Below are 12,622 nucleotides of genomic sequence, written 5' to 3'. Positions count from 1 at the left end.
GCAATGAACTTGAACCTATGATTAAGTAACACATATAAATACTATATTTGCTTTCATATATTTTTGTGATCTTCCAAGAATAATCATTGTTAGAATTCTGGGTGAGAAAAGATCTTAATTTGATCTAGAAAAACAGTTCCTAAGTTCTTAGAGTATTACTAAATAGAACTGTAAAGCAGTATTTTAAGTCTGTATAAACATTAATATTTTAAAGTGCATTCTGATGCACTGGTTTTATTGACATGGAAACCATCTCTTTTCAGATATTTCAGGACTTTTATGTGGAAGAGGTCAAAGAAAGATGTTTCCTTTCAATATTTGCATGTACTTACAGTATACAGCTTAGGAATCTATGGAGGCCTCTAGAACCATTAGAACTCTGGAAAAACATTTCAGTATGACTTTTCCTGAGGCTACCTTGGTCAGACCCTAAATCAGGGATATGCTGTCATACAGTAGTTGTCCTTTGAGTGAGGTGAACAGACATATTTCCAAAAAAGTAAATGAGATTAGAAATTAGGGAGGGATCAAGACTAAATTGAGCTTAAATGAACTCAAGATGGTAGAGGACAGGAAGGCCAGGAGGAACATTGTCCATGGGGTCGCAATGGGGTCGGACATGACTTTGCAACTAACAACAACAAGAAGACTAAATAAGTGTCATTAAATTTAAATTTGATTAATTGAGTTAATATTGCTAACCATTAAGATTTGTCCTTTTATAATTAAAAAGGATGATTTGACAATGTTTGGAGTGGTACTTCGGATTGCACTAACCAATATTTTTAATGAGTCACATGAAGACCTAGGGCCTAGGCACACAAATTGTGTAACCTTGTGTAGGCTCACAGATTGAACTTCTGTTCCTAGTTATATCTCCAGTGTTAGCAGACATTCAGGAAACAAGGTTTTATGGGAAGGGAGGAAAGGTCATAAAACAGGTGATAACTGGGAGTTGAAGTCCACAAGTCATAAAAGGACCAAGTTTGAAAACCCCTGTTCTAGACACTTGTCCTGTCAGTGTTGGTCACCAAGATCACACCTGCCAACATAACCCCCACCCTCCACTACCATTGATGATGTTACCTTGTTTAGTAATAAAATGTCTGCAAGAAAACAACCAAATTCCATGACCACCACAGACGTTTCATTTCAACCCTGAAATGTTCTTCTCTATTATTTATTTATTTATTTATTTATTTGATTTGTATACCGCCCTTCTCCCTAAGGACTCAGGGCGGTGAACAGTGAACATAAATAACAGAATGCACAAATAGTTATCTTAAAACAATAATTAAAACAGAGCCCGTCAGACCAGACCGGATTGCTTAAACAGATATGTTTATGTTTATGTTCGCTACAGTTGTTCCCAGCAATTTTAGAATGAATAATGCTTGTGTATTATGGATAAAACAAAAATATCCCTTTGGGAGATGTAATAGAAATGGAGGAACTTCTATTGAATGTTATGTTGTCCCCCTTACATAGCACATATTTACTGTGCTATGTAAGTACTGTAGCTGAGTTCATGTAACATGCATAATAAGGTTGGTTAAAGACCTGGCCCTGCATTTATGCAATGTTATGTACTGGAGAGTTAACGGCTCTCCAGCAAACCAGACAGGACATGTCTGGTCCTGCAATTGGTCAACCTTGGGCGGCAAGCATGGGTTCAATCTCATTGGTTGCTACCAGAGGGTTTGGCTATATATTGTGGCAAGATGCACCCCAAGTCCCCAGTACAGTTCCAGCTTAATAAAAGAATGAGTTTCTCTGTACTCAGCTGTGTGTCTTCATTCCTGCTCACCAGAGCCCACGACATAATATACAATATGTTAAAGATTTTGGTTATTGTCTTCCATAGCTTGCATGGATAATAGTCAGGGAGTTAATTTACAAGCTGAAGAAAATAAGAAAGAATCCTTGTGGAGCTAGAAATACCTCAGAGGGCAACAGGTATAATTTATTTCTTCTGTACTTGGAGCTGGATCCTGGGAATCCTTCTGTCCTCAGAATCCTCTCTTCTCTCTCCCTAAGGATACTGGGTGATACTGGGGAGTTTTAGTTTCAGTCTTGTGGTACAGTATAATAGTTTTGGATTAGAAATTTGAGCATTATCAATCTACTTCTATTTTTCTAAGGAATAATTCCATGTTTCTGTAGTTCTGAAATATTTGTTAATAGTATAGGATAATCTTCTACCATCTGGCACCAGACTTCAATTTTCAAGTTTATATATTATGTCTGATTACTAATAGCGCAAGATATTGGGCAATTTTCCCATCAATGTAATACATTAAAAGCAAAATGAAAAAAAATGTTTTCCATTTGCCCATTAATAACATTTCCTGTTTTTTTCCTCTTTTCAGAATTCAAACTTCATTAAAGTTTGTATGTCTTTAGTTTTTATCATGAGTTTATTTGGTATCTGCAAAGAAATAATACAGCTATTCCAACAGGTATTGGTTAATGTTGTGAATTTTATTTATTTATTATTATGTGAAGTATTTTATGTGCAATTAACATAAAATGTTTTTATGAAGAAAAACATTATTTAATAGGATCTCTTTTTTTCTGTGGATGTGTTTCTTTGAGTCAGTTTTTGACCTAGCACCTGCCTGGAATAGTTGCTGCAGTTTACTTGATAAAGTTTTTTTTTTAAGTGGTTTGTCATTGCCTCCTTCTTAGGGTTGAGAGAGAGCGACTGGCCCACAGTCACTTAGATGGCTTTGAGCATAAGACAAGATTACAGCCATAACCACTGCACCAAACTGACTCTCCAGAATTGGTCTATTAGAATTAATTAGAAATAATAATATGCTATCTGATTTGCGTCATTATCAACAATATTAATGTTTAACTTTTTTTATATCTTAGAAATTAAACTATTTGTTGGATTATTCTAACCTTCTTGACTGGACAATTTATACTACAAGTATCATTTTTGTGTCATCTTTATTTATGACGTTACCAGTTCGTTTACAGTGGGACTGTGGTGCAATTGCTATACTCTTGGCTTGGACAAACTTCTTGTTCTATTTACAAAGGCAAGTTTGAACCTTCAGGAAAGTAGTTATAAATTATTCTATATTAAGTTTTGAGCTACTGTAGAATGATTTAAAGGGATGCGGTGGCTCAGTGGGTTAGGACGCTGAGCTTGTCGATCGGAAGGTCGGCAGTTTGGCGGGTCGAATCCCGAGTGCCGCATAACAGAGTGAGCGCCTGTTACTCGTCCCAGCTTCTGCCAACCTAGCAGTTCGAAAGCACGTAAAAATGCAAGTAGAAAAATAGGGACCACTACAGTGGGAAGGTAACAGCGTTCCGTGCACCTTTGGCGTCTAGTCATGCCGGCCACATGACCACGGAGACGTCCTCGGACAAGCGCTGGCTCTTCGGCTTTGAAACGGAGATGAGCACCGGCCCCTAGAGTCGGAAACGACTAGCACGCATGTGCGGGGGAAACTTTACCTTTACCTTAGAATGATTTAAATTCATAGGTTCTTATAAGTATAGAAATGAGTGTATCTTGTTTTTAGAAAATGGTAATTTATATTGTAAGAATATGCAAACATCAGAGCTTTAGAACATTATGAGCCTGATATCTGAAAATTAGAACCTAGGAACTAAAGAGGACTAAAGTTGCTGAATTCAAATCAGATTGGTTTCGAATTGTATGGGATCAAATCAAATAACTGTGTTCATTATTGAAGCAATCCAATTTTTCCTAATGGCCTCCCCTTTCATGCAAACAAACAAACAAATAAATAAATCCTATTTTTATGAGAGACATGTTTTGAAGAATTATCCCAATATAGTGGGGGGAAAAGAAAATTAATCCCAATTGTTTGACTCATAGTTGGATTAAAATGATTCCCTATAGAACAGGAGGGCTTTTTCAATATGATACCAATTTTCTTGAGTGCAGCTCATCAGATGAAGACAAGGAAGACTTCTAGATATTCACCTCAAGACTTAACATAGTCCAACTATTTTTTTCTGCAATGATAACCCAATGCATATTAGACACAAGCAGGGCAAGGTTATTAAAAAAGGTAAAGGTAAAGGTTCCCCCGCACATGCGTGCTAGTCGTTTCCGACTCTAGGGGCCGGTGCTCATCTCCGTTTCAAAGCCGAAGAGCCAGCGTTTGTCCGAGGACGTCTCCGTGGTCATGTGGCCGGCATGACTAGACGCCAAAGGCGCACGGAACGCTGTTACCTTCCCACCGTAGTGGTCCCTATTTTTCTACTTGCATTTTTACGTGCTTTCGAACTGCTAGGTGGGCAGAAGCTGGGACGAGTAACAGGCGCTCACTCTGTTACGCGGCACTCGGGATTCGACCCGCCAAACTGCCGACCTTCTGATCGACAAGCTCAGCGTCCTAACCCACTGAGCCACCGCGTCCCTTCAAGGTTATTAAAGCATGCTTCTATTCATGTTCTACAGGAACTAGCATTTTCTCAACTAATAATGAAATAATAGTCAGTATAATTAGAGCACATTGTTAGCTATTATCTTTCCCATTGCTATAGGGCAGCAGGAGTTTTACAAAAAATTACTTCATTTTAATTGTTCTGAATTTTTTAATGTTCAGTCAAGGTACTTTAGTTTCTCATATTACAACAAAAGGAGAAAACTTCATATTTTTTTCAATTGGAAAATGAGATTTAAAGCATACATAAGTAGATACCGTAGCTAATACATATTTTAATACAAGGCAACCACGTTGTTTTGTCAGCCTATGAGGACTAGATTCTATTCTTATAAATGACAAAAGAGAATGGAGACTGAATCAGAATTAATGAAAAAGCATAATTACTAAAATGAGAATCTTTCTACAAACATTTCTTGGTTGAAGAATTGTAAATAGCAGTGATCTGTATAAACAGAAGACTTCTCAAATGTGTCATGTGATTAAGAGATTAAGAAAATTATATATACCCCTTTTTAAATTAAATATTGTGTTTTCTCTTCTCAGATTTGAAAATTATGGAATATATATTGTGATGTTCTGGGAAATTTTGAAGACTCTGATACGGATCATTATTGTTTTCTTTTTTTTGATGTTAGCTTTTGGTCTCAGCTTCCATGTTCTTCTTGGTTCACAGGTTTGAAATGTCATATTAAATACTTGAAAAATTATTTTAAAACAAAAAATAATTTTATTAAAATATTGGTATTAAAATATTATATTACATTTAATTCCACAAATTAAGATTACTGTGCCTAAAAATGTATTATCTGTAAATTTGAGAGGTTTTTTTTTAAGTAATGAGAGGAAGTTCTAATTTAAAAACTGGAGACAAAATGCAAACTTTGCTGTAGAAACTGTCTATACGAGGGGTGTCAACCCTGATCACAATGTATGGTAATGTATCAGGAGGTTTTTGCCTTAGCAGTGCCAGTGTGAGTGTGGCCTGTGTGGGCAGGATGTGGCCTACAAGCCGCAAGTTTGACATGCCTGGTCTATATGTTTGGATTTGAATAAATGTAAATGAAATATGGAAGATAAATTATTTTAACTGAGTTATTTAATGGGATTGTATTACTTAAGTCAAGTTAAATGTGACAGCAGAAGACAACAGTATCTTGGAGTGAACTTCTTTAAGTCTTGGTGGATACACCAAAATGTAAGATGGTGGATAGAAAAGGCATGGATTTACCGTAATTGACTATATGCCATCAAGCAGCTGTTAACAAAAACAATGTTTCGTTAACTGATAGTACTGTTTTGTGAGTTTCAGACATGAATTTAGACAACATGAAGGTGTTTTTAATAACTTTAATGCCTAAATGTACTAGTGTCTATTTACCTGATTTTAAAAATTCTTTTAACTAAAATTAATCAGAAATAAATCATCACTCTTTAGTATCATATTTATTTTCTTAATAAATTTGGTGTTTCTGGTATTATTAGAAAATTAAGTGGTAGGTGACTATAGCTCATTGTTCTGTTGGAAATGACCTCCCTCAACATGCATAGGTAACCTAATACACAGAAAGGAGAGATTAAATAACTATTTTGGGGGGTATCCAAACTGTCCCAAATTCAAAATCCTACTGTTTAAAAATCAAAATATACTTGCTTCCTACCAATGATAAATGCTTTCAGATTAAAAAATTATATCCATAATTTTCTTTGGATTGCTTAATGTGAGCACTGAAGGCATTTAAAAAATCTATTGCAATCTCTATGGGGTCTATTAAATATAAAATGAAAGATATATTTAAAAGAATGCAAATAGTAACATTTGAGATAATAGAACACCTATGAAAAACCAGGAAATTATGTGTAAGTCTGAAAACAGAACCTTATAAATTACTATCTTTCCTCTTTTTCCTTTTAGCAAACATATGGCACTCCATATCTTTCAGTAATGCAAACATTTTCCATGATGCTAGGAGATAACAACTACCGTGAAGCTTTCCTTGAACCAATGCTTTCTGATAAACTCCCTTTTCCATTCCTGAGTTTTATAATTCTCATTATCTTTTCTCTGCTTATCCCAATTCTTCTTATGAACTTGCTGGTAAGAATTAACTATATTAAGGTCAGGTGTTGACAGCACCTTAGTTGGAACTTGCATAAATTTATTTTATTTTATTTATTTTTTCTCTATGGAAAATATATTACTAGAGATATGGAAGGAACATTGCTGCAATTTATTAGGAGCAAATAATAGGCATCAGCAACATTTGCTTTTTGGCTTGTTGAGGGCAGAACTATTATGGTCTTGTATTTTTCCTAACATGGAAAGAATCTTCCTTTTAGCCCATTGCAGTCTATTCTGACTAACAAACATTAGCCACTGTCTGTATTTCTTAGGAGATTAATTAAAGGAATGTTAAAGAGATTGTACATAGGAATTTCTGCAGGCAAATCAGACAGCTGTAGTTCCTTTAATGTATTATTTATGATGCTTATAGTGACTGCAAATATTACAACAAAACTGCATGACTGCCATCCAGAAATGGCTCAAGTAGTATTATGAGAATGTTTATTATCCTTCCTGAAATACTTGAACAATAACTCCCATTATCTCTTACAAACTCAATGTAGAGGCACCAGAAAAAGCTGCTTTATAATAGTTTCCATATAGGATTATTATAGCATTTTGGAACTGTCTTTGAAAATCTGGGTGACTCAAAATATTGCATCTAGGATGATTATAATTGGAATTGATATCTATTTGCATTTTATTTCAAATTTGTTCAGTTTAGTCTATTGGGGTAAAGTGAATTAGACAGGCTTTTAATGGTTACTGATGAAGGAATCCAAGGCTCTCCTTATTCTATCCGGACTATCAATTCAGATTATCACTATGAGATCCATTTCTAATGGCTGATAAGCTTTGAAGTTAAAAGAGAAATATTAAGTCAGTGTCTAAACCTTCACCTCTTTTTCCTCATAATGGATGGGTGGACAATTTTAGTAAAACTACTTTAATTTTAGTAAAACAGAAAGGGATTGAAATACTTGGAAAGCATTAAAAAAACCTTTTGCTGAGTCTGATTTCTGTGTTATAGATTGGTTTGGCTGTTGGTGACATTGCAGAGGTGCAGAAGTATGCTGCAATGAAAAGAATAGCAATGCAGGTTTGTGAAGTGCATGGTAGATTTTATATTGATTATATATAGGAGTTAATATTCCCCCTTTGCTGCTGGGAAAGTAAATTGAAAAATTATTGGTAAATGATTCTTCTGTTTGTTTTAATCTTTCACCATTTAGCTATATCATGCAACTTATTATTACATTTTTCCTGTCAAATACAATTAACTTTGTATTTGATTCATTAAGTTTCATATGAATTTGTCTGGTTGTTTTAGTCTACCTAATATTCATTTCAAATATTCTCACCCAATAGGCATAATTGGCATATATTCACATCCATAAACATCATGTCATTGCCACAAGCCTTTATACTTTTATCATAAATGTATTAAACGAATAAGAAACATCATAAATCTTTCATTTGCTTCCTCATATTGAATCATTCACTAAGCTCTCAAAATACTCCCACACATATGTTACCTCCATCATATATTCTTATGCTGTTGAGTAATCATTGACCTCATATTTGTATTAAAATATTATATTGTAACCTATAATTTTCTCATAAATTTAGATTCATAGACAATATACTTTCTCATTTTTATATATTTCTCAATGATTAGTACAAATGCAGTCTGAAGTCAATGATTAGTACAAATGCAGATGCCCTGCCTAGCATGAAGCGACTTATACTTCCAGAATTTTGTTCAGTGACACCACCGTATTCTTTCACCAGAATTCTTCCTAACATCTTCCCAGGCATAACGAATCCTAAACTTTTTGTCTACACTCTTGCTGTTTTATACAGGGAAACAATAATAGCATTTTTCTAGTTTGAACCCAGATTAAGCCTGTCATACATGCATTCCAGAAAAAACCAAATGCATATTTAAACACTTCTTCAGACATGCCATCTACACTTGCAGCTTTGTCATTTCTCAATGTTCTCACCTCATTTATAACTTCAATTTCTATAAAATTGTTTCAGTCTATGACATATACATTTCAGTCTTTAACACATCACTGATATTTCTAAAACACCTTTTCTAGTATTGCCTCCCTTCTTTTTTTCTACATCAATAACTCTATTCAGGTTCTTTAACATTTGCTTCTCTTATATTCCAATTCAAAGTCCTTTATGCTGCAGTTCTTGCCAGATTGCCCATAGATAGTTCAAAGATAATGACATCTAACACTCCTCTTGGTTAATTGAGGTTTTCATATAAAGTGTGTTATTAAGATTAGTTGTCCTTGTGCCACATGCAATATCCCCAGCTAATAATAAGAACTAAATCAGTTAGTTGAGAATACTTTGGTCAGGATTGCACAAGGACAACTAAAGTCCAATTTTGTCTTGAATACATTCATGCTTTTCTATGCAATCTAAAGATTATGTTGCTATCCAACACACGTTTGCTGACATGCTACCAATCTAGAGATATAATATGTGCCTTTTACTAATATACTCTAACAATGCCTGCTATGATCCCAGCTAATCTTTGAAATACTTAATCCAAATATGGATTAAGCAGGGATTTCCCAGGATTCAAAATTTTGTTAGCATTTCTAATTATTTTAAAGCTTTACAATATATGAAACATTATCCTTAAGCCATAAGCTTTTAATATGCTGTTATGAGAAATGACATGACCAGAGATTAATTTATCAATTTTTCTATTCATCTTTTTGTGAGGAGAGATGGAAAACCTTAACTTACTTTCTATCCAAAAAGTATAATCAACATTACCTAAGCTAAAAGTTATAACAATTTTTCTATATTGCATGCAGAATTAATTTAGGGAGTGCATGGACAGCCCAGTTGTAATGGCATAATTCTTTAGTTTTATTCTTATAGCAAATTTATTGAAGATGTATTTATTTTTTTTAGGTTAATCTTCATACAAACCTGGAAAAAAAACTGCCATATTGGTTTCTCAGTAGAGTTGATCAACAATCCATTCTTGTGTATCCTAATAGATCTAGATATTGTGGCTTTATGGTAAGTTAAAAGCAAGAATGACTGGCTTTTATGATTTCTATAAACCTTCCTAGCCTCAAAAACAGGAAGATAAAAATAGACAGTTCTTTTTCAATTGTGTAATGACTGCAAAGGGCTTAATTGTCAATAAAACTCAAAGCAAAGAGAAATTGGCTTCTCATGATCTACTGTCTATTACTTCTTATTGTTGCTTTGGCAGTGAACGCAAGGAGGAAAGATGCTGATCTCTTTCCTTTGCCCTTTGCATTTCTTTAGTCTCTTACCAGAGCATTAGAAGAGCTAAGAAGCAGAAAAGTCTGACAGGCAGGTAAGCCAAAAGGAGAGATGTTTGAAGTTCATTTGGAAGATCACCAAAAGAATCAGAGAACAATAACTTCACTGCAGAATTGATAGTATAAATATGGACATATCAGACTCATAACTGGTTTTGGAATAAGAGAGTTGGAAGGGACCTTGGTGGTCTTCTAGTCCAACCCCATGCTCAAGCAGGAAACACTGAATTATTTTAGACCATGGTATCTCTTTTTAAAAACCTCCAGTGTTGGAGCACCCACAACCTCTGGACATAATTTGTTCCACTCATTAATTGTTCTAACTGTCAGAAAATTTCTCCTTATTTTTATGTTGGTTCTCTCCAGTGGAGAGATTCAAATCCCTGAACAACTGGTTCTCTGCGTGGATGCAGACCTGGGCCTGCATGGACTTCTGGAACTGGTATCCTTGCTCTTCTGGTGGGCCATTCTAGGCCTGGGAGGCCTCTTCCAGGCCTTCCAGGCCTAGACCAGACTTCCAGAAGTGGTGTGCATTCAGCCGGTTCTCCAAACTCTACAAAATTTAGCGACTGGTTCTGCTGAACTGGTGCGAACTGGCTGAATTCCATCACTGGTTCTCTCCTTAATTAGTTTCCATCCATTGCTTCTTGTCCTGCCTTCAGGAGCTTTGGAGAATAAAGAATAAATAAAATATTGTACTTGAGACACTATAAACCTCAAAGAAGTTTGATTTCTTAAGTTTATTAGAAGAATTTTACTATTTCTATTAATTCTTTTTTTTAAAATAGAGTGTGTTCCAGTATTGCTTTGGATGGGATAATATAGCAGCTGATACAAAGAGTGCTGATACAACATTAGAACTAGAAGTATTGAAACAGAAGTACAGGTATTTGTTAATTCTGTGGTAATTTTATTAGTGGGGGAAATATAACTTGGCAGGCAAAGGACTGTATTTTATTTTCAAGAGTATTATTAAAACATGATAGAAATGAACGTGGACCTTATTTTTACTATAGGCACAAGCAAACATTTACTGAAACATTTTTCAATAATTTTCATAGTATATTTCTGAGATTCAGGGAGGTAGTGAAAGAGTCTAACATGCACCTTGGACTATGTTCTTCACTACAATCAAGTCAATCTTAGAACAAAAAAATTCTCAATCTTTTTAATTTTCAAAATAATATTTATATACTATGAAATACATAAATTGAACAGGCTTTTTTATTCATTTATTGAGAAGGTAGTGATCAAGTGACAAACTGGGTTTATTACAAACAGCATGGATTCAAATCTGACTTAAAACAAAAAAGAACTTGACCTAATGTAAGGAAAATACTATTATTTCCTATAGCATGTGTAGGGTTAAGTTTTAGTAAATACCAACTTCAATGCAGTACCCAACAAAAATGGAGCTGATAAGCTGTTCTCCACTATCATTAGTCTGCATTGGTTGAAGAACATAAATCTTTATAATTCTATCAAAATATTCCAAAATATGAAGAAAATGTAGAAAAAAGGTAACTCTGTTCTCCATGGGAATAGGCCATGCTCATGGTCATAACCCTTGAATTAAAAAAGCTTGTTTCAAATCAAATACTTTTAAAACAATTTATGTATGTTGTTACTTTGAATTGGTGTAAATATTTTTTAATGAAAAGTAAAATGTTCTGCAAAAAGAAAAGAAATCTTATTGTCAAAATAATTTAAAGTGCATCATCTTCAGAATAGATTAAGTATCTTAACAATTTTTCATATTTAATATATTTAATATTTAATATATCGTGTAATATAACATGTATTAAAATGTGCACCTTCTTTTAGGTTTTCTGAGTGATGTCAGTGGAGTTAAGACAAAAAAATATATTTTAATTTCATTTCATTTTAAATTTAAATATTAGTAAACAAATTTTAAAGGGATTCTTGGAGTGTTACCAACATATAAGGTTGTCCATGCAGCTCTGAGGCCCTCATTGCCAATCCTGGTGTAGCCTATATAACTTAATGACTTGTCCTATAACAAATGTATTTTTTTTGTTTTCAGGCTTAAGGACATTGCAGCTCTGGTAGAAAAACAGCACAATCTCCTTAAACTAGTTGCACATAAAATGGAAGTAATATTTGAGGCAGAGGATGGAGATCCAAATGATTCATTCCAGAACAAATTTAGGAAAGAGAAGTTGGAACATAAGAACAATAAATGGGACACAGTGCTCAAAGCAGTGAAATCAAAATGTACCTAATTTGATTACAACTATCCTCATATTTTGATAAAATAGCTTCTTAGTAGGAAATAGGAAATACCAGTGTGGCATTTTAAGTTGGGGCAGAAGTTACCATTATGGGACAGTAGTACGTCAATGTGGTTTGCGGAATTGATTAGCAAGTCCCCTCAATTCCAGTCAAGCTGGCTAATAAGCAAATACTGGGCTATATAATGCTGGTTATTCCCTTCCCCTTGGCTCACTGTAGACGATTGCTTATTGTCAGGTTGCAATAGTGGCTAGCCAGTACTGGCTGAATCAAAACTTATTTCAGTGTAACTACCATAGGTTTCTGTATTCTGTATTTAGAGGCTTTTTTCCAGCTGCATGGTATAATGTTAATTTAATTATTACCATATACTAAAATGTTTCCAACAGAGGAAAATATAAAAGACAATAATTTAGCTTCTTAAATATTAACACATAGCATAATTAATGCAGTAGCAGCTTTGCTGATGAATTCAGCTCAAACTAACCCAAATTTATCTTTCTGGAATGTCAAAGAGATTAATATGATAGTTGGCTTCTCAGAGCGTT

At 34.3% G+C, this 12,622-nt stretch overlaps 1 protein-coding gene across 1 annotated transcript in view; it reads left to right on the top strand.

The window, feature by feature from the left end:
• TRPA1 (transient receptor potential cation channel subfamily A member 1) overlaps positions 1-12,064 on the top strand; it is a gene marked incomplete at both ends in the record, with an annotated part of 41,188 nt that extends 29,124 nt beyond the window's left edge. The window contains 8 exons of the mRNA XM_081325608.1: positions 2,370-2,459; positions 2,878-3,047; positions 4,977-5,106; positions 6,346-6,528; positions 7,526-7,594; positions 9,439-9,549; positions 10,610-10,707; positions 11,866-12,064. Coding sequence (XP_081181734.1) covers positions 2,370-2,459; positions 2,878-3,047; positions 4,977-5,106; positions 6,346-6,528; positions 7,526-7,594; positions 9,439-9,549; positions 10,610-10,707; positions 11,866-12,064 — 1,050 coding nt within the window. The remainder of the gene's footprint in view (positions 1-2,369; positions 2,460-2,877; positions 3,048-4,976; positions 5,107-6,345; positions 6,529-7,525; positions 7,595-9,438; positions 9,550-10,609; positions 10,708-11,865) is intronic.
• Positions 12,065-12,622: the final 558 nt, after the last annotated feature.

Source organism: Vipera berus (assembly GCF_964194415.1).
Source record: "Vipera berus genome assembly, chromosome: 3".
Taxonomy (NCBI): domain Eukaryota; kingdom Metazoa; phylum Chordata; class Lepidosauria; order Squamata; family Viperidae; genus Vipera; species Vipera berus.
This window is presented reverse-complemented; position numbering and strand designations above follow the sequence as displayed.